Source organism: Carcharodon carcharias, chromosome 16 (genome assembly GCF_017639515.1).
Source record: "Carcharodon carcharias isolate sCarCar2 chromosome 16, sCarCar2.pri, whole genome shotgun sequence".
NCBI lineage: Eukaryota > Metazoa > Chordata > Chondrichthyes > Lamniformes > Lamnidae > Carcharodon > Carcharodon carcharias.
Window position 1 is genome coordinate 13,999,572 of NC_054482.1, and position 23,498 is coordinate 14,023,069.

Sequence of the window (23,498 nt, forward strand, 5' to 3'; positions counted from 1 at the left end):
ACGATGTTCTGGGATTGAGATGATTGACCTCCAACAGTCACAACCTTCTTCCTTTGTGCTAGGTTTGACTCCAACCAGTGGATTGTTTTCCCACGATTCCCATTGACTTCCGTTTTGCTAGGGCTACTTGATGCCACATTCGGTCAAATGCTTCCTTGATGTCAAGGGCAGTCACTCTCACCTCACCTCTTGAGTTCAATTCTTTTGCCTCTTTTTGGATCAAGGCTGTAATGAGGTCAGGAGATGAGTGGCCCTGACGATACCCAAACTGAGCGTCAGTGAGCAGGTCATTGCTGAGTAAGTGCTGCTTGATTGCACTGTCGACAACACCTTCCATCACTTTGCTGCTGATTGAGAATAGTCTGATGGGGCAGTAGTTGGCCAGGTTGGAATTGTGCTGATTTTTGTGTACAGAACATACCTGGACAAATTGCACATTGCCAGGTAGATGCTAGTGTTGTAGCTGTACTGGAACAGCTTGACTAGGGATGCAGCAAGTTCTGGAGCACAAGTCTTCAGTACTATTGTCAGGGCACATAGCTTTTGCATTACCCCGTGCTTTCAGCCGGTTCTTGATATCATGTGGCGTGAATCGAATTAGCTGAAGACTGGCATATGTGTTATGCTGGGGACCGAGATGGACCATCCACCTGGCCCTTCTGGCTGAAGGTGGCTGCAATTGCTTCAGCCTTTTGTATTGATGTGCTGGGCTCCCTCATCATTGAGGATGGGATATTTGTGTAGCCTCCTCCTTCAGTGAGTTGTTTAAGTGTCCAATACCATTCAGGACTGGATGTGGCAAGACTGCAGAGCTTAGACCTGAACCCTTGGTTGTGGGATCACTTAGCTCTGTCTATCACATGCTGCTTCCGCTGTTTGGCATGTAAGTAGTCCTGTGTTGTAGTTTCACCAGGTTGACACCTAATTTTTAGGTACGCCTGAGGCTGCTCCTGGCATGCCCTCCTGCACTCTTCAGTAAACCAGGGTTGCTCCCCTGGCTTGGCGGTAATGGTTGAATGGGGGAGGCGGTAATGGTTGAATGGGGGATATGCTAGGCAATGAGGTTACCGATTGTGGTTGTATACAATTCCGAGACTGCTGATGGCCCTCAACACTTCATGGGTGCCCAGTTTTGAGTTGCTATATCTCTTTGAAATCTATCCCATTTAGCACAGTGGTAGTGCTAGACAATACGATGGAGGGTATCCTTAATGTGAAGGCAGGACTTTGCCTCACAAGGACTGTGTGGTGATCACTCTTACCAATGCTATCATGGACAGATGCATCTGCGACTGGTAGATTGGTGAGGACAAGGTCAAGTAGACTTTTTCCCTCTTGTTGGTTCCCTCACCACCTGCTGCAGACCCAGCCCAGCAGCTATGTCCTTTGGTACTCGGCCAATTCGGTCAGTAGTGGTACTACTGAGCCCCTCTTGGTGATGGACATTGATGTCACACATCCAGAGTACATTCTGTGCGCTTGCCAACCTCCATGCTTCCTCCACTTGATGTTCAACATGGAGGAGCACTGATTCATCAGCTGAGTGGGTGCAGGGGGTGTTAATCAGAAGGAGGTTTCCTTGCCTATGTTTGGCCTGATGCCATGAGACTTCATGAGGTCCAAAATCAGTGATGAGGACTCCCAGGGCAACCCCCTTCAAAATGTATATCGCTGTTCTGCGACCTCTGGTGGGACTTTCTAGCCGGTGGGACAGGACGTACCCAGGGATGGTGATGTTGGTGTCTGGGACATTGTCTGTAAGGCATGATTCAGTCAGTCTGACTGTATCCGGCTGTTGCTTGACTAGACAGTTCTCCCAATTTTAGCACAAGCTCCCACATGTTATTAAGGAGGACTTTGCCAGGTCGACAGGGCTGGGGTTGACATTATCATTTCTGGTGACTAGGTTGATGCTTGGCAATCCATCCAATTTCATTCCTTTTCAACTTTGTAGTGGTTTGATACAACTGAGTTACTTACTAGGCCATTTCTGAGGGCAGTAAAGAGTCAACCACATTGCTGTGGATTATCTAGGCCAGACCTGCTAGGAAGACAGACTTCCTTCCCTAGATCAGGTAGATTTTTATGCCAATCAGCAATGGTTTCATGGTCACTATAACTGAGACTAGCTTTTAATTACAGATTTTATTAATTGAATTTAAATTTCATGGTGGGATTTGAACCCTTGCCCCTAGAATGCTAACCTGGACCTCTGGATTATTAATCCAGTGACATTACCACTATGCCACCACTTCCCCCCATTTAGAGAATAGCTATTATTTTCTTACTCAAATATATTTATGGCACATACAGAAATTATTTATTATAATTCCTACCATCAGTTGTCTAATAAGCATCAGCCACAAGAAGGTGTCATACCAGGACAAGTGCAAGTAAACATTTAGTAATTGAATTGTCAGCATACGATAAGCCCTACTTAAAATTTTGTGCATATTTCTTTTATTTTAAATGTCAGCTCATGGTATCCTCCGAATAATCTCGTCTTCGAAGATTTCACTGCCTTTAATAATTGTGACAACATTTGTTGCTTAGGTTAACATCGTAAGACCTAATCAAATAAAGTTAACAGAATGTTTGACGTATGGTATAATGATCACCATAAACTTCTGGTAACATTTGGTACCAGCAGTATTTAAAGAGAAAATTTTGTTTCCATATTGTGCGTGAAAATAGAAAGTCAAATTTAATATGAAATTTTTCACTTTGAAAGTTTGAAGAAAGATTTTGTCAGCTGAAGCCTCATTAGTTCTTAACTGACAACTGAATCATTTCCATGTGTAGACAATATTTTTTTACAAAGTAAACTTTTTTGAAAATGAGTTTGTGAGCAAGATTCCTTTATTAAGCATGTTATGGTATGCTTTCTCTTAGTAATAACAACATAGCTCACACATCAGGATGTAATCACGTTTAACTTTCCTGCTGTGAATAATTGGCTTTCTGTGTGGAATTACATGAACAACCATGGAATCAATGAGGACTATGAACCTACTGTTAAACCCTTAAGATGGCTGATACCAACAGATGGGTAAACATTCGCTTTGGGAATTTAAATAAAAGAAAGCTTTGCTGTTCTTTACAGCTGGGTAGGTACCCAAAACTGCGAGAAGAGACGGAGAGGATTGTTTCCAGCTACATACGAGAAAGAGAGGAAAAAACAAAGAACCAGGTTAACAAATATCATTGCTTATTTTTACAAAATATTGTTGTTCAAAAAAGGAGGGGATAGTCCAAGTAATTACAGGCCAGTCAGTCTAGCATTGGTGATGGGCAAATTACAGGAAAAAATTTTGAGAGACAGTATAAATTGTCATTTAGAAAGGCACAGATTAATCAAGGATAGTTAGTGTGGATTATTTGAGGGAAGACCTTGTCTGACTAACTTGACTGAAATTTTGAGGCAGTAACAAGTAGGGTCATTGGTGGCAGTGCATTCGATGTAGTCTAACATGGATTTTGGCAACGTCTGACATCACTGGATCACAGAATTGCTACAGCGCAGAAGGAAGTCACTTGGCCCATCATGCCTGCACCAGCTCCCTGAATGAGCAATTCACCTAGTACCACTCCCCTGCCTTCTCCCCGTAACCCTGCACATTCTTCCTTTTCAGATAACAGTCTAATCGCTTTTGAATGCTTTAATTGAACCTGCCTCCACCACACTCTCAGGCAGAGCATTCCAAACCTTTACAACTCTGTAAAAAAGTTTCTCCTCATATCACTTTTGCTTCTTTTGCTAATTACTTTGAATCTGTGCCCCTCATTCTCAATCCTTTCACGAGTAGAAACAGCTTCTCCCTATCTACTCTGTCTAGATCCCTCATGATTTTGAATACCTCTATCAAATCTCCTCTCAGCCTTCTCTAAGGAAAGCAGTCCTAATTTCTCCAATCTATCTTCATAACTGAAGTTTGTCATCACTGGAATCATACTCGTGAACCTCTTCTGCACCTTCTCTAATGCCTTCAAATCCTTCCTAAAGTGTGGCGCCCAGAACTCCAGCTGAGGCCAAACTAGTACCACCTCCTTTTCAATCTCAAACCCATCTAGGGTAGACTGGTCAGAAAATTAAAAACTCGTGGGATCCAAGGGAATGTGACAAGTTGGATCCAAAATTGAATCAGTAACAGGCAGTAATGTTCAATGGGTGTTTTTGTGGCTGGAATGCTGTTTCCTGTGGAAGTAGAAATAGATGGGCATAATATGATTATGGATACGTGGTTGCAAAGTGACCAAGGCTGGGAACTGAATTTTCAAGAGTATTTGACACATAGGAAGGATAGGAAGAAAGAAAAAGGAGATGGTGTAGCTCTGTTAATAAACAATGAGGTCAGTACAGTAATGAGAAATGACCTCGGCTCAGAAGCTCAAGATATAGAATCAGTTTGGGTGAAGATAAGAAATAGCAAGTTAAACAGTTGGGAGTTGTTTATAGATGCCCTAATAGTAGCTACATTATAGGACAGAGTAGAAATCAAGAAATAATGGGGCTTATAAGAAATTACTGCAATAATCATGGGCAATTTAGATCTTTGTATAGATTGGACAAATCAAATTGTTTAAGGTAGCCTTGAGGCAGTATCTTAGAACTATATGTTCTGGAAGCAAGCAGGGAGCAGGCATTTTTAGACTTGATAATGGCTAATGAGAAAAGGTTAATTAACGATCTCATAATAAAAGACCATCTGTGCAAGAGTGATCATAAAATAATAGAATTTCACATTCATTTTGAGGGTGAGAAATGTGGGTCTAAAACTAGTCTCTTAAACTTAAATAACATCAACTGTGAAGCTATGAAGAAAATTAGCTAAAGTAGACTGGGCAAGTAACTTAAAAAGTAAAATGGTGGCTAAGCAGTGGCAGACATTTATGGATATATTTTATAACTCCTAACAAAGATATATTTCATTGAGAAAAAAGATGCTTCAAGAAGGATGTGCCATCCATAGCTAACTAAGGAAGTTAAATTATTATATCAAGGCGGAAGAAAAGGTGTACAATGTAGCAAAGGTTAGCAGTAGACAGAAAATTAAGAACTAGCAAAGGATGGCTAGAAATAATAACGGAGAAATTAAAATATGAGAATAACTTAGCAAAGAATATAAAAAAACACAGTAAGAGCTTCTACAAGTTTATGAAAATGAAGAGAATAGCTAGCCTAGACATTGGTCCCTTAGAGGTTGAGATTAGGGAATTGATAATGGGAAGCAAGGAAATGGCAGAGACTGGAACAAGTATTTTGTATCCGTCTTCACAGTAGAGAAACAAAAAGCATCCCAAGAATAGTAGAAAATTAAGGGGTAAAAGGAAGGGAGAAACTTCAAACAATCACTATTGCTATAGAGAAAATACTAAGAAAATTAATGGGATTAAAGGACCACTGGACCTGATTGGCTGCATCTTAGGTCCTCAAGTAAGTGACTGCAGTTGATGTATTGGTTGCGATTTTCCAAAATTCACTAGATTGCAGGAAGGTCCCAGCAGATTGGAAAACTGAAAATGTAACACCACAATTCAATAAAGGAGGGAGACAGAACCCAAGAAACAAAGGCCAGTTCACCTAACATCTGTCATTGGAAAAATGCTCGATCCATTATTAAGAAATTAGTGGTGAGATATTTAGAAAATCATAATACAATCAAGCAGAATCAACATGGTTTTATGAAGGGGAAATCATTTTTCACAAATTTATTAGAGTTCTTTGAGGATGTAACATGGAGTGTGGATGAAGGGGAATCAGTAGATGTAGTATTTGATTTCCAAAAGACATTCAATAATGTTCCACATAAAAGGTTACTGCACAAGATAAGAGCCAGTAGTGTTATTTTTGAAGTAATATATTAGTATGGATAGAGGATTGGCTAACTAACAGGAAACAAAGAGTCGGGATAAATGGAGCAATTTTAAATTGGCAAGCTGTAACTAGTGAGGTGCCATAGAGATCAGTACTGGAGTCTCAGCTATATACAATCTATATTAACGACTTGGATGAAGGGACCGAGTATACTTAGCTGACGACACAACAATAAATAGGAAAGTAAATGGTGAGGAGGACATCAAGACTCTGTAAAGGATATAGTTAGATTATGCAAGTGGGTGGATGGATATTTGGCACAATGTGGGAAAATATGAGGTTGTCTGTTTTGGTAGAAAGAATAGAGAAACAGAAACATATTTAAAAGAAGAGAGACTACAGAATACTGCAGTGCAGAGGGATCTGGGTGTCCGTTTAGATGAAGCATAAAAAGTTATTGCACAGGTACATCAAGCAATTAGGAATGAAAATGGAATGTTGGCCTTTATTGCAAGGGGGACAGAGTGTAAAAGTAGGGAAGTCTTGCTACAATTGTATGAGGCATCAGTGAGACCACAGCTACACTACAGATAGTTTTGATCTCCGTACTTAAGAAGGGATATACTAGCATTGAAAGCAGTTCAGAGAAGGTTCACTAGGTTGATTCTTGAGATCAAAGGGTTATCTTATGAGGAAAGATTGGGTCTATGCCCTTTGGATTTTGGAAGAATGAGGTGATGTTATAGAAACAGATAAGATTCTGAGGAAAGTTTCCCCTCATGAGGGAATCTAGAATTAGGGGGCAAAGTCTCAGAATAAGGGATTTCCCATTTAAAATGCAGCTAAGGAGGAATTTCTTCTCTCAAAGGGCTGTTAATCATTGGAATTCTGTACCCCAAAGAGCAGTGGAGGCTGTTTTAGACAGATTTTTTGAAATATAAGGGAGTCTAGGGCTTTGGGACAGGCAGAAAATTGGAGTTAAGGCCATGGTCAGATCAGTCATGATATTGTTGAATGGTGTGGCAGGCTGGAGGGGTTGAATGGCTTCCTGCAGCTTCTATTTCTTATGTTGCTATGCAGGGCTCAGTACTGGGTCCCTAGCTGTTTGTGGTGTATATTGATCATTTAGATTTACATGCAGGGGACATGATTAAGAACTGTGCAGATGATATGAAAATTGGCCTTGTGGTTGATGGTGAGGACAAAAGCTGTAGAGTGCAGGGAGACATCAATGGATGGGTTGTTGGGTAGAAAAATGGCAAATGGAATTCAATCAGGAGAAGTGGGAAGAGATACTAGCCAAGGGATACACGATAATTGATCGGATTCTGAGAAATTTAGTGGAACAGAGGGACCTTGGAGTGCATGTCTACAGATCCTTGTCTATAGCAGTACAGGTAGATAAGATGTCTAAGAAGGCATATGGAATACTTGCCTTTGGTGGCTGTGGGATGGGGCATAATAGCAGAGAAGTTATGCTGGAATTGTATAAAATACTAGTTAGTCTACAGCTTGAGTACTGTGCAATTCTGGTCACCACATTACAGGATGTGGTACAGAGGATATTGCCAAGAATGAAGAACTTTAGCTGTGAGGAAAGATTTGATAGGCTAGGATTGTTTTCTTTGGAACAGAGGAGGCTTGGGAAAGATTTAATTGAGGTATATAAAATTATGAGGGGCCGAGTTAGAGTGTATAGCAAGGACCTATTTCTGCTGGCAGAGAGGTCATTAACCAGGGGATGTACATTTAAACTAATTGGTAGAAGGATTGGTAGGGGTTGAGGAATAATTCTTTCACCTGGAGGGTGGTAGGGTTCTGGAACTCACTGACTGAAAAGAGAAAGGCATGAATCCTCATCACGTTTAAAGAACATTTGGATGTATGTTTGAGATGCCATAATCTACAGGGCTGTGGACCAAGAGCTAGAGGGTGGGATTAGAAAGCATAGCTCTTTCTCAGCTGGCACAGCCAGAACATGCCAAATGGCTTCCTTTAATTCTGTAAATCTTCCTACATTTCTAGATTTCTATATTTAGGGAGTGTCAGTAAAATATTTATGTCACATTATCATGTCCCAGCAATAACTATGATTTCCAACCTTCTTACTAGTTTCCTCTATAGTTGGGTGTCTCAAAATAGATCAAATTGAAACCATAACACTGATATTTAATTTAGCTTTGATTCCCACCAGAAAGGTGAAACATACCTGGCAGAACCTTAGGCAGAGTTTTCGCTGTTCACCTATTTAGTTAGCTAGAGAACTGAGGTAGAATGTATCATTCAAAGTTACAGCTTCCAAATGTTTGTCCTCTTTTTTAGGTGTTGTTACTGATTGATATCCAGTTGTCTTATATCAACACCAACCATGAAGACTTCATCGGTTTTGCAAAGTAGGTATCTCGTTAAAGTCTTTTAATGCTGATTATTAATTTGCAAATTAAGTAAAAATATGAGATCTCAATCTCATGTCTCAATCAGACGTTGCATGCTCACACCATGTAAACATCAGTAGGAGATGTAACATAGGCCGGGATTTTCTGCTCTCGTTCACGCCAGGTGTCATGGCAGACAGAAGCGGAAAATATCGCGAGTAGGCCAAAAATCGGTTTTACAGCATCAGTTCGCAATTGTGCACTGCAGCCTTCAATGGCAGGCCGCATTTCCTGCTGCGGCACAATGGGAAGGCCATTTCAATATGTTTGCATTGCATTGTAAGGACTCCTCACCAGAATTATCTCCCCAGGCTGTATTGTCAGGGCATGTTGGCATGCAGTTAGAACAACGTATTTTACAACGGTATATAAGTGACATTCACCTGATGACCTGCAGTTCACTTGTGACTTCGCAGTTCATTCGCCTACCTTGCATCATGCAGCGCTCGTGATAATCAGCGCCAGGCTTCGCAGGCAGCATCAAATTGCTTTCAGGGGCTTGTCACAGGCAAGTCTCTACTTCCCAGACCAGTGGTAAGATGGGGATGATTGTTAATGGACTTCAGGGTTAGGGCTCCACTGGGGGAAACAGGCCTGAGGCATGGGAAGGGGCTGCAGGGCAAGGCCTCCTCTGGGGAAGGAGGGAAACTGGCCTGAGGCATGGGAAGGGGCTGCAGGGCAAGGTCTCCACTGGGAAAGGAGGGAAACTGGCCTGATGCATGGGAAGGGAAAGGGCTCCATTGTAGGGTAAGAATGGCAAAGGTTGCTCTCCAATCTGCCCTTAGACACATGACTGGGGTGGAGGTGGTGGTTGCAGGGAGTTAGTGTCCTCAGTGCCAGGACAGGGAAAGAGTATGATACAGGATGACATAAGCCAACTGGGGCCAGAATAGAAGGAGTGCTGAGTGAAGAAGCACCTCAGTTTACATTGTTGAGCTTGCAAAGACTATACTTGTCCCAGTCCAGGGAGGGGGAGGGCATGTCTGTTCAGTCTTAGCCATGTCCAGCATGTTGTGCATTGTTGTAACAGCATGCACCTCGGTCGGTGGGATTTCTGGCATCCTACTGGGCCGCAGATGGCACACTCAGTCAGGGGAGGCACCTGCAGCTACAGATGGTGAGAAGGTATTGCTTGGGTGTCCAAAGGTGCTTGGGAGGCAGCGGGGCGTGGGGGGCGGTATATGTTTAACTGTGTAAGTGGCCTCAAGGTAGGGAGGGGTGAGGTCTACGTGAGGCATAGTCACATTCACCTCAAAATGTTCAGGGGCTAACAAACAGACATCCACCACAATCATGATGGGATGAAAGAATACAGGGGGAGGATTGAGACATCTTGGAGGGAGGAAAACCTGAACATTAAGCTCCTCTGGGACAATGGGAGGGGTTTCCACACTCACATAGGGAGGATCCAATATGGTCTAGCAGTGAGAGCTCAGCACCATCATCTTCCAACCTGCAGCGATGTCACACTACAAAATTAAATTGAGGAGAAACTCTGCTGGTGAGAGCTCTGCGGGTGGATTGGAGGGCAGGTGCATGATTAAAGGGGCACCCAACTGAACTGTTCATTCCCAAATGAAAACAGTTGAGACATGTTAGGAGCCTTTCAGTGACAATGCAAGGAATCAAGAAAGTGAAACTATGGTCCGCATTCATGTGAGACTAATCCAGAATGGTGGCTCAAATCTCCTTGTATTAACCCCTTGCTCGCAGCATGGAAAATCTCCAGAGCGATAATGAACTCCAAAGAAATTGGGTGACTGGACAAGCTTCAGATGCGTGTTAGAATCGTGGCGTTGGCAGATTCACAGAAAGGAAGCCTCAGGCCCCGCCTCAAATAATTTCATGTCGTTACCAAACATACTCCCTCATGTTTATTCCAAAGAGTATAGTATTGGGGTGTAGTGAATGAGGATCCCAGTGCCTGGGCGTAAAGCAACACATCCAAGTGCCTGGCCAAAGCAATCTCATAGAAGCCGGTCAGGTAAAGGGGGAAGGGGTGTGGGAGTGGAAGGAGCACTTTGAAATGCACCCTGCACTGGCCAGGATTTCAAAGGCAAATAGTTGCTGGGACAAAGCCCTTGAACCCACATTCACTGATGAATCATTTACAGAAGTAGGACCTTTGGAGGCTGATGGTGACTCATGTCTGTTTCTCATTGATGCTGCAGAGAGGAGACCATCAGTAAGATGGAGCCTGGATTTATTGCTGCTGCATAATCACATACAGGCAGGAGAAAAGAAGAATATTGTGATGGAGGCGCCTGGCTCGCCAATGGGAGGAGCAAAACCCTCAAGACCAAAAGGCAGCAGGGCCTCCTCTGGACACAGAGGATGAGGCTCTCAAAAACTTCATGCGTAGGCGCCTCGCAAGACCAAGGGCGTACAGCAGATGAAAGAGCTGATGCTTACGCATGTCCAGGGATCTGGTGCCTCACGTTTGCCACATTCTCCAGGAGTTGGCACCATTGGGACTGGGAGGGCTCTGAAAGTCACCATCGCTCTTAACTTCTACGTCACTGGCTCCTTCCAGGGCTCCACTGAGAATATCTGCAGGATCTCTCAAGCGCCCACGCAAAAATGCAAACATGAGATCATAGATGCCCTTTTTGCCAAGGTCCACGATTACATCAACTTCGACAGAAATCAAGCAAACCAAGACGCCAGAGCAGCGGTCTTTTCAGTGATTTCCAGATCTCATAGGTGCAGGGTGTCATTGATGGCACTTGTGGCTATAAAAGCTCCCTGGCAACAGGCATTGCAATACACAAACAGGAAAGGCTACCACTCGCTCAATGTACAGCTGATCTGCGATCATAAGAAACTTATCATGCAGATTTGCACCAGGTACCCAGGAAGCATCTACGACTCATACATCTTGAGTAGATCACAGATCATGGACATCTTCGAGGGACCACAAAGGATCCAGGGCTGGCTCCTCAGTGAGAAAGAGTACCTGTAAAGGACATGGCTTATGTCGCACGTGCGGCGGCCATAGAACCCTGCAGAGAGAAGGTATAACGAAGCTCATGCTACTACCTGAACATTGCTGGAGCGCACCATAGGCACCTCATAGATGCAATTTCAATGTCTGGACAGATCAGGCGGAGCACTCCAGTACAGACCCCAGAGGGTCTCATGGATGTTCGTGGCTTGCTGCGCGCTGTACAACCTGGCACTGCAAAGGGGGGAGGACTTGTCAGCTGTCGACATGGAAGAGCTGCACATCTCCTCTGATGAGGAGGCCATCAAAAGGGGTGAGGGTGACATCGAAGGGGATGAGGGTGTTAAGTTCGAAAAAGCCGAGGTTTCAGGGGAAGAGGCCATAGCACGGGCCAGATAAGGCATGCGTGCGCTTAAAGCTCTTATAGCCACAGATTCCACGAGGGTGGCGGGTTGTAGTGAGTACTCTCTGAGACAAGTGCCCTCCATCATGGGCCAACATGAACACCAATGTTGATATTCCTCTCATTTCAACCATGCGCTTTAATATGAGAGTGAATAGTTACACATCAGGCTCACATTGTCCTGATCCTTTGAAAGATGATGAAGCCTCGGGAGCATGTGTTCTTGTTGAGATGAGGTACGAACTGGTGGAGCAAGTCCTGGCATCAGATGTCAGAAAGTTCTGCCTCTTCAAGTATCTCTCCAGCATCCCAGTCACAACGGCAGCCTCTAAAGCCAGGAGCTGTTCCATTATCCTCAGTAGGCTTGAAGCTATGTGCCTTCAATCTGACAAAGCCCCTCAAGAGAAGCTGAGAGATGATCTGGCGAAAGTGGATTGGTTACAACTACTTGAAGGGAAATCAGTGACAGACCAGTGGAAACCATTCAAAAGTGAGCTTCTACAGGCACAGTGTATACATGTCCCCACAAAGAAAAAGGGCGGTACTGCCAAACCTAGAGCCCATTGGTTATCTAGAAGTATACAAGATAAAATAAGGCAGAGAAAGAAAGCTATGACAGTCACAAAAACTTAATACTGCAGAAAGCCTAGAGAACTATAGAAAGTACAGGGATGAAGTAAAAAAGGTAATTAGGAAAGCAAAGAGAGGATATGAAAAAATATTGGCAGGTAAAATCAAAGAAAACCCAAAGTTGTTTTAGCAGTACATTAAGAACAAGAGAACAACTAAGGAAAGGGTAGGGCTGATCAGAGATGGATATGGTAACTTGTGCTCTGATGCTGAAGATGTGGGCAGGGTTCTCAATGAGTACTTTGTCTCTGTCTCCACTAACGAGAGGGATGAAGCAGATATTCTAGTTAAAGAGGTATGTGAAATATTAGATACAATAAGCACAGTGAGAGAGGATGTGCTGGAGGGACTGATATCCTTGAAGGTGGATAAGTCACCAGGTCTGGATGGATTGTATATCAGGCTGTTAAAGGAGCCAGGGTGGAAATAGTGGATGCTCTGAGAATCATTTTCCAATCCTCAATAGATACAGGTGAGGTAATAATAATAATGTATCATTATTTAAAAAGGGTGCGAGGGATAGACCAAATAATTATTGGCTGGTCAATCTGACTTCTGTGTTGGGCAAATTATTAGAATCAATTCTGAGAGATATGGTAAAACTGTCACTTGGAAAGGAACAAATTAATCAGGGATAGTCAGCATGGGTTTGTTAGGGGAAGGTCATATCTTACTAATTTAATCAAATTTCTTGAGGAAGTAACAAGGAGGATTGAAGAGGGTAGTGCAGTGGATGATTTCTAGATCAATTTTAGTTAGGCATTTAACAAGGTCCCACATGGCAAACTGGTCAGAAACATCAAAGCCTCTGGGATACAGGGGAATACGGCAAGTTGGATTCAGAATTGGTTCAGCAACAGGAAACAAAGGGTAATGGTTGATGGATGTTTTTTGCGATGGAAAACACATTCCATTGGCATTCCACAGGGCTCAGTGTTGGGTCCGTGCTGTTTGTTGTATATATTAATGCTTTGGACTTAAATGTGGGTGGCATGATTGGGAAATTTTCAGATGACACAAAAATTGGTTGTGTAGTTGATACTGAAAAGGATAGCTGTTGTTTCCAGGATGATATCAATGGTTTGCTTGAGTGGGCAGAAAAGTGGCAGATGGAATTCAATCAGTGAAGGGTGAGGTAATGCATTTGAGCAGGGCTAACAAAGCTAGGGAATACACAGTAAGTGGGAGGATATTGGGAAGGGTAGAGGAACACAGCAACATAAGAAATAGGAGAAGGAGTAGGCTACTCGGCCCCTCAAACCTGCCCCACCATTCAATAAGATCATGGCTGACCTGACCCAGGCCTCAACTCGTCTTTCGTGCCAGCTCATCAAACCCTTCAACTCCCCAATACTTATCTATCTACCTATTCTTTAAATACTTTCAGTAATCTAGCCTCCCCAACTCTCTGGGGTAGAGAATTCCAGACATTCACTACCCTCTGATAGAAGAAATCCCTTTGCATCTCAGTTTTAAATGAGTGTCCCCTTATTCTCTAACTATGTGCCCTAGTTTGAGGTTCCCCCACTGGTAGAAACATCTTCTCAATATCTGCCCTGTCAAGCCCCCTCAGAACCTTGTACGTTTCAATAAGATCACTCCTTATTCTTCTAAACTCTAATGAATAAAGGCTTAACCTGTTTAGCCGTTCTTGATAAGTCAACCCCTTCATCCCAGGAATCAGCCCAGTGAATCTCTTTTGAACTGCCTCCAATGCCTCCAGTATATCCTTTGTTAAATATGGGGATCAAAACTGTACACAGTACTCCAGGTGTGGCCTCACCAACACCCTGGCAACACAGGCCAAAATTCCATTTGCCTTCTTAATTACTTGCTGCACCTGCATGCTAACTTTTTGTGTTTCATGCACAAGAACACCCAGATCCCTCTGTGCTGTACTTTTTTGGAATCCCACTCTATTTAAATAATAGTCTGCCTTTTGACCCTTCCTATCAAAGTGCATGACCTCACACTTTCCTACATTAAACTGTCAACTTTTTGCCCACTCACTCAACCAATCTATACCCCCTTGCAGATTCCTTATGTCCTCATCACAACATGCCCTCCCACCTATTTTTGTATCGTCAGCAAATTTGGATACATTGCACTTTGCTCACTCCTCCAAGTCATTAATATAGATAGTAAATAACTGAGGCCTGAGGACTGATCCTTGTGGCACTCCACTAGTTACGTTTTTCCAACCTGAATAAGATCCATTAATCCCGACTCTCTGTCTTCTGTGTGTTAACCAATCCTCAATCCATGCTAATACATTATCCCCAATACCGTGGGCTTCTATCTTGTGCAATAACCCTTTACGTGGCATAATATCAAATGCCTTTTGGAAATCCAAATGCACTACATCTACCCTGTATCAACTCTGTTTGTTATATCCTCAAAGAACTCTAGCAAATTTGTCAAACATGATTTCCCTTTCACAAAACCATGTTGACTCTGTTTGATTGCATTAAGCTTTTCTAAGTGTCCTGCTATTTCTTCCTTAATAATGGATTCTAACATTTTCCCAATGACAGATGTTAGGCTGACTGGCCTATAGTTTCCTTTTTGTCTCCCTCCCTTCTTGAACAGGTATGTCACATTAGCGGTTTTCCAATCCGCTGGGACCCTCGTGGAATCCAGTGAGTTCTGGAATATTTTGACCAATGTCTCCACTATCTCTCAGCCACTTCCTTTAAAACCCTTGGATGCAGACCATCAGGCCCTGGCAACTTGTCTAACTTTAGTCCCATTAGTTTGTCAGATACTTTGTCCCTCGTGATACAGACTGTTACAAGATCTTTCCTCCCATTAGTTCCTTGCTTATCTGATATCTTTGGGATGTTATTAGTGTCCTCCACCATGAAGACCAATGCAAAATATTGGTTTAAATTACCCACCATTTCCCTGTTCTCTAGTCGCATCCTCCAAGGGTCCCGCACTCACTTTAGCCATTCTTCTTATATACCCGTAGAAGCTCTTGCTGTTTGTTTTTATATTTCTTGCCAATTTACTTTCATAATCAGTTTTCTCCCTCTTTATTAGCTTTTTAGCCATATGCTGTTGGTTCCTAAAAAATTCCTAATCCTCTGGCCTACCACTAGTTTTCACTACTTTGTATACCTTAGTTTTTGATTGGATACTCTCCTTGACCACCTTTGATAACCACGGGTGGTTCATCCTTCTCATTGAGTCCTTCTTTTTGACTGGGATAAATTTTTGCTGAGCGTTATGAAATATTTGCTTGAACGTCTGCCACTGCTCGTCCACTGACCTTCCCCTTAATCTATTTCCCCAGCCCACTTTAGACAGCTCTTTCTTCATGCCTCTGTAATTACCCTTATTTAAGTTGAGGACACTGGTTTGAGTCCCTCAAACTGAATTTGAAATTCTACCATGTTGTGATCGCTACCCCCTAGAGAATCCTTAACTACGATATCTCTTACGAATTCTACCTCATTACACATTATTAGATCTAAAACTGCCTGTTCCCGGGTAGTTTCTAAGAACCAATCCCTGATGTACTCAACAAACTCGTCTTTCATGTTACCCCTGCCAGTCTGATTTGTCCAGTCAATATGCAGATTAAAATTACCCATGACAATTGTAACACCCTGCTTACTCGTCTCCATTATTTCCCAATTTATGCTTTGTCCTAAGGCGAGGCAACTTTTCAGGGGCCTATAGACAACTCCCACCTGTGACTTCTTCCCTTTACACCCTTATTTCCACCCAAACTGATTCCACATCATGATCTGTTGCACCTATATCACTACTCACCACTGCACTGATACCTTCCTTTATTAACAAAGCTACCCCACCTCCTTTTCCTTTTTGCCTATTTTTCCGGAATGTCGAATACCCTTGAATATTGAGTTCCCAGCCTTGGTCACCCTGCAACCACCTCTCTCTATTTACTATCAAGTCATATTCATTTATTTCTATTTGTGCCTTCAACTCATCTATCTTGTTACAAATGCTGTGTGCATTCAGACAAAGACTTTTTACCATTATTACTCATTCTGGCTCTAATTTCTGCTGTATTCTTCTGCTTATATTTTCTGCTCCTTCCTGTCACACATTGATTATCGGTCACCTCTTCACTACCTTGCACCTCTGCACGTCTTGTTTCTTTTTGATTTTTTAAGCTTTTCTTCAATTGAGCCCTCCCCCCACCAGCCGCCCCACTAATTAGTTTAAAGTCCTATCTACAATCCTAGTTATATGATTCGTCAGGACACTGGTGCCGGCATGGTTCAAATGAAGCCCAACCCAACAGAACAGCTCTCTCCTTCCCCAGTACAGTTGCCAGTGCCCCATGAATCAGAACCCATTTCTCCCACACCAACCTTTTAGCCAATAAATTCCAATAGCATTATGAGAATTATTATATCTTCTTGACAAGTATGACTGACCAAGAAACGTTCTTGCTCCTAACAACCTGCCATCAGGATTTACAGGCTGATAATTAACCTGTTTGGCACATTATGAACACACCTTCCATGGCCATCAGGTCCTGAAGTGGGACTTGAACCTGGAGCTTTTGGCCCAGAGACTGGGACGCTACCATCGCGCCACAAGACCTGCGGGGGACCTTGGTGTTCATGTCAACAGGTCTCTGAAGGTGGCAAGACAGGTGGGTAGGGTGGTAAAGAAAACATATGGAACTCTTTCCTTTATTGGATGAGGTCTAAAATACAAAAGCAGGGATGTGATGATGGAACAAAAACAGAAAATGCTGGAAAAACTCAGCAGGTCTAACAGCATCTGCGGAGAGAAAAAAAGTTAATGTTTTGAGTCCATATGACTTCTTCAGAGTTAAAGAGAAGTAAAATGTGATGAAATTTATACTGTTTAAGGGGTGTGGGGAAGGTGAAGCTGGACAGAGGGCCAATGATAGATGAAGGCAAAGGATAGATTGCCAGAGATGTCATGGACAAAAGGACAAAGGGGTGTTAATGATAATGGTACTGGTTAAAGGAGGTGCCGATGGTGGCATTAAGGTCAGAAAGCAGAATGTGATAATAGCAGGACAAGAGTAAGCACTCTGGAAAGAACAACATGAACAAGGGACAGATAGCCCTTCTGGGGGGAGGGGACAGTGGTGGGAACAAAGATTGAAAATAGGATAATAGATGGGGATAAAACAACGCATAAGAATGAAAATAAATAAAAATAAGTGGATAAAAAATAAGAATTAGAAAATTAAAATTTTAAAAATGAGATAAATATTGAAAAAAGGGAATAAAAAGAGGGTGAAGATGGAGGAAAGAGTTTATGGTCTGAAGTTGTTGAACTTAATGTTAAGTCTGGAAGGCTGTAAAGTGCCTAATCGGAAGATGAGGTGCTGTTCCTCCAATTTGTGTTAGGCTTCACTGGAACATTGCAGCAGGCCAAGAACGGATATGTGAGCATGAATGCAGGATGGGGTGTTGAAATGGAAAGCGACAGGAAGGTCTGGGTCATGCTTGTGGACAGACTGAAGGTGTTCCCGGAGGGAATGGTCCCCACAGAATGCCGACGGGGGGTGCGGGGTGAAGGGAAGATGTGTTTGGTGGTATATCATGCTGTCAGCATTCCTCTCTCCTTATCCTCTCTCCTTGTACACTACACCTTCACCTTTCAAGAATGCAAACGAGATAGGAGAACACCTCTGCCTCAATCTTACACAGCCAAGAATAAACATGACATGACCCTGCAAAGAATGTAAACAAGGTTCCTTCCAGAATCACACTTAGCATTAAGATCGAGGCATCACTGATGTCAAGTATGATCTGAGAGAGGGGCAGACACTGTGGTGATATGGAAGCATACGCCATGGATAGCGACATCTGCGATAAGCTGGGGGGAGGGACCATGGTATCACACCTGATTGATAACAATACAGCTCATCATAAAAAGGAGGCATACACAAGAGGAGATGTGAAATGGGTACAATTCTATTTACATTTGTGAACATTAAATATACATTGTGAACACCCATGCCACCATTGTGCTCCTAAATTTTCTGATCTTCCTAACCCTACTGCTATGTCTGGGTGTTTCCCTGACACCCACAACGGAAGTGGAGACAGCCTGCTGACTGCTACACCCTGTTGTCCGTGATGACTTTGGTGGGTGTCCTCTGGAGGGCTGAGACCTGGAGGGCCCCGGCCTGCTTTGAGAGTCCTGCTGTGGGGCAGCTGCACCCTCTTCGGCCTGTGGAGCTGCAGGTGATAGTGCCATAAGAAAGAGGGATTGAGATCGGCCAGACAGTCCCGGAATCACATGGATGGATGACCCAGGGTTTCCAGCTGTTGGTTCTTCTCCCTATGGCTAACACTTTGAGGAGAAGAGGCAGCCTGAGTGATTTCTCCCCTCTGGATGTCACCAATGGCTACAGCGATGGAGTACTGCTTTTGTAGCAGTGCATGTCCTGCACTAAGGTCTCCATGGCAACCACCATCCTATCAGTGTTCACCTCGGTGCATTGGCGTGCCAGTGCTGTCACCTGACACTGAATGCGGATGGACTCCTCCATCATCTGTTGCAATCTGAGGAATGCAGCTGACATCCCTTCCTGATGTTCCCATGATTGTTGCTGTCCCTCCACCAACTGATTCAAGGCCGAGTCCAGAAGCTCATCATCTGACTCAGACTCAGCAGAATCCTAGCCTCCAGCAGTCCTTTGAGTGCCGGCGACCTCAGATATCCCTGCCTCTCCCTGCTGTAAACCAGATTATGCGCTGTGCTCACCAAATTGTGACGCCAAGGCTGCTCTAGAACTAGGTCCCACATGGTGTGTGTCTGCCCTGCTGGAGAGTGTGGGTGAGCGCTGTGACGGATCTTCAATGGTGCTGTCCTCAGGTTCCTCATCTGAGGTGTCGTCAGGGCTCGAGCTAAGGGCCTGGCTGGCTGAGGGTCTCGGGCGCTTCACAGAGGTGCCTATGAAAGCTAGTATAGATAACAGTGTATGGCAAGCAGCCGTAAACAGGACAATGCACTCACAGCTTGGTTGTTTGAGGGGTGAACTGATTCAGGATCCTTATGTGGGTGTTTGCTGCCCACCTCATTGTCGCCACAGGCACAGTCCAAGTCCTCTCCTGCTCTGTTCTCAAAATCAGTGAGGACTTTGCTGTCCTGGCCCTTGCTTTCCAACCCCGGTCTGGGACCTCTCCCTGCGATTGTGTGCAAGCTTGTCCTGCGTAAAGACAGATGGAGAGTGTGAACAGGATGCCAGGACAGATGATAAGGATAAAAGCAAAATGCTGCGGATGCTGGAAATCTGAAACAAAAACAAAAATTGCTGGAAAAACTCAGCAGGTCTGACAGCATCTGTGGGGAGAAAGACAGAGTTAACATTTCGAAACCGTATCACTCTCTGATGAAGAGTCATACAGACTCGAATCGTTAACTCTGTCTTTCTCTCCACAGATGCTGTTAGACCTGCAGTTGATAAGGATGCCTGGCATGTGTGGGTGGTGAGTGGAGCCATGGACGGGATAAGGACACAAGCTCCAGAGGAGATGATCCCAGATGGAGATGTGAAGGTCTGTGTGAGAGTGAGTGGTGATGTCCTTTAAGCTGGCAGTATGTGATATCCCTGTGAATGTGTGATAGGCTTATGAGTGCGTGAGTTGAGAGTGATGAGATGGCTGACTTCCTCTGGTGGAAGGGATGAGATCATTCATCCTCTTTCGGCACTTGATGACTGACCCCCCTGTGTGATGCATTGGCACTGACCACCGCTGTCACTGCCTCCCAAACCGGAGTGGTGGGGTTTGTGAACCTCCTCCAGCATTCGCGGGGATAGAGGACATAATTTTGAGCCTCCATAGCGTTCGGCAAGCATTCCAGTGAGGCATCACTGAACTTGGAGGCTGCCGCCTTTTTCCCTTTTGGGGCCATCACTCTCATCTGTGGCTGTCTTGGGCAACAACCATTGAAAAAGCCGTACATGGGCACTGTTTGAATATGGCGCCTGGAGTGAGGAAGCAGTGAGCTCATGGCGGGGCGGGCAAATCAGATGCTGCCCTCCCATGATCCGGCGTGTTTCTCATGCATGCATGATTAATGAGGCGGGAAGTGAATGATATGGTGCGAAAACCCACCATTGTAGCCAGTGGGTAAAACACCCGCTGCTGCACTTGGTGTAATGAGGGGAAAATCCTGCCCATACTCTTAAAATTCATGTATTAATCAAAAACCATGGAACATTTACAGTTAGTTTGTAATGTTACACAAATCCTTATATTGTGATGCAACCAGTTAACCTACACCAATACACCATCCATATAATTTTTTTGAAAAGTTGAATGTACAAAACACTTTACACACTGCTCAATTTTCCATGTTGTTTTGCCCCTTGAGTATCTAGTTATGAGAAACAGTTAAGCTAGAAAAGTGATGCAGATGTGAGCCACGAGGTTGAGTTAAATAGAGGACCTTTGGGTTCTTTACCCTTGAAAGGAGACAACAGAGAGGAGATCTTATTGAAATATTCAAGGTACTAAATTGTACAGAGGAAGTTAATCTAGATCAGTACTTCATGGTGTGCCAGAATACTAAAATAGAGGATACAGTAAGTCCTCGCGTTAAGTTGCCCCGCTTAACGTTGTTTCATTTTAAGGTTGTATATTCTTTTGGTCCTGTTTTCTGATTTATGTCGCCATTTTCTTTTCTACATTGCCTGCACTCTGACCACACACCCCCACGCTGCACTCTGGGCCCGTCACTGCCATGTTTTGATGCTATCTCCCTGCTGTGTCACCAGAGGTTGAGGCTGCAGGGAGAGAGCGAGGCCCTAGATCCAGGAACTGGAGCACAGGGCAGGGAGCCTTATCCAGAGGATCGGGCTGGACAGTCACCACCGCTCGGAGCGATGCAATGGCGGCTCAGGAGGGCAAGCTGTTAACTGCTGGTTGGGTGGTGAAGTGTGAAAAACCGGAAGATGTGGTTCGGGGAGTAGAGGGCGTGGGAGAGGGGGCCCCTGGCTCAATCCACAGACTCCCTGGTTCAACCCCTGCCAGATGGCCCCATCTGCTCCAACCCCACCCCAGCACAATTCACAGCCAGGAACAGGGGCTAGGCCCCCTACAGAATGTAAGGAAGAGGTCCAGGCTCTGGGCCCAGATGCAGCCTCAAACTCAGAGTTGGCCACTATCTCGAGTTGTTGAGTCACTGCCCTGGGCTGAGGTGGGGATGAAGATAAGTGGGGTGGGGAATGGGTGTGAGACCGAGTGGGAAGGAGAGAGAGAGGGAGACACACACACACACAGTGGGAAAAGAAATCAGGCAAAAAGTTGAACTGAGTTTCAGGAGTCTGTGGGTGAGAAGCTGTGCTACTCAAGGCTTCTTTGGGTGATTTAGTGTTATCTAATTTGAATTTATATAGTATTTCTGTTATATTCAGTGGTTTATTTAATTTTGCAAGTCACCCCAGCTAGGAATGCCCAGAGCTGCACACGTATGGTACAGTATTTCAAATTGTACATTGCTTTTTCTGGGTGAGAAATGCCCAAAGGAATCTAACTCCAGCTTTAACATTGATTCCTAAAGGAATCCGTGATTCACTTAAAATCGTTTCACTTAAAGTTGCTATTTTTTGGGAACACAACCACAACTTTAAATGAGGGCTTACTGTATGGTTAAAGCAATGAAAGGAAAGCTGAGGATGGATAGCAGGAAGATCTTTTTCAAAGAATTTGATGCTGTTTGGTTGTCAAGTGGACTCTGATTGGTAGAGGTGTTGCTGTGGAGAATGCACCAGGGAACAGTTAATTGCCAAGCTTTGTTTAAACTCAAACCAGGCATGTTGACCCTGATTGGTCAAAGCACCAATTGGCACCCTCTTCTAGTGCAAAATAAATTGTTGCTACCTTTGGGATTTGGTATTCTTGCAACTCTATCCTGATGAGTGCAAGGCAAAAAGCTTTGATAGCATGTCTTTTTCAGCAATACAGAAACAAAATCATGAACTAGTTGATGCTTCTTTTCCATGGGTATCTAAAGGATTTAGATATCTTGCTAGATATTCATCCTGTGGAACTTCTTATATTTATTTTTCTGTAGTGCCCAACAAAGGACAAGTCAGCTTTGCAAGAAGCACACTGTTGGGAATCAGGTATGAGTTTCTTTACTTGGAAATTTGCGTGAAGGTCCAAATAGATGTTTGCATCACGCTTCTGTGATTTTAATTTAATTTACATTCTTTACAATAGTTTCTGCAGATACAAGCTTTTTTTTCTAACATTACAATGAATATTTACTGTAGTACATTTTTGGATTTTGTTGAAGAATTGTTTTTGAAATTCACCTTTTGAGTGCAGCCTGATTGGCTTTGGGAGAAACATTGCATAGCCTTTTTTTCTGTTTTAATCACTGCCACCATCTACGCCACATTGACTTCATTTTTACTTTTCCTTTGTTGCTTTTTTCCCTTCTGATGATCCTCCATCACAACTAATTGCACTTCATTTACAATTTTTTTTTGTTAATGCTTGGAAGAAGAATTATTGGTGAGTAATCAATGTGTGCCTTCATGTAGTGTAGTTTACTAGTTCAGACATGTGCATACCTTTATAAAATGCTGAAGAGAAGGCCTTCTAGGTGAGGGCAGGGTGTCTGTTTCACTGAAGTTTTGATATAATGTCAAGTGGTTGCCTCTACTTTGTGGACTGTCTCATTTTTGCTTGTGTCTGTTGCAATGGATTTGATTAGAATTAATTATAAAACCTTTTACAGAGTAAAATTTAGTAATTTAATGTGGTTTGGAAACCCCAAAATCTGTTTCACTATTTTTTTAAAGAGAGTTAAATTTTCAGGGAATTGCTATAGTTTGGTATTGGTATATGGCAACCTATTATTGTGAAACTGTGCAACAGGCACTTAGAGACTTTTTCAACTTAATGTTTCAAAATATGAATCTTAAATCCCAAATTTTTACCAATGTATTTCTTTGTTGCATTCTTTTTGTTTTTGCTGTTTCAGGACGCTCATCTTCCACTCTTGAGGCAAATTGTACGGGCTAAGATTTTGTAAGATGCACTATTGGTTTACTACTGAGGATTGTAACTTTTATGTCAGCTTGCCTATAACCAAATAACACATTAATCTTCAGTTTGTTATTAACCTTTTTGGATATTTACATATTTTTCACCTTTAATGCACAGAAGAAAGAATATATTTTACCCATTTATTGCTTAGACTTACTAACAACGTTGATGCACATGTATGAACTAGTATGTTGTTGAGCTGAAATAGATATGCCAATGCAAAGATGTAAAACAGTACATG

The 23,498-nt window shown here is 43.3% G+C and overlaps 1 protein-coding gene across 1 annotated transcript in view; it reads left to right on the plus strand.

Annotated features, from left to right (window-relative positions):
* The window catches only part of dnm3a (dynamin 3a), a 270,163-nt gene that overhangs the window by 122,108 nt on the left and 124,557 nt on the right, over window positions 1-23,498 (plus strand). The window contains exons 11-14 of the mRNA XM_041208391.1: window positions 3,104-3,190; window positions 8,138-8,208; window positions 22,275-22,326; window positions 23,193-23,222. Coding sequence (XP_041064325.1) covers window positions 3,104-3,190; window positions 8,138-8,208; window positions 22,275-22,326; window positions 23,193-23,222 — 240 coding nt within the window. The remainder of the gene's footprint in view (window positions 1-3,103; window positions 3,191-8,137; window positions 8,209-22,274; window positions 22,327-23,192; window positions 23,223-23,498) is intronic.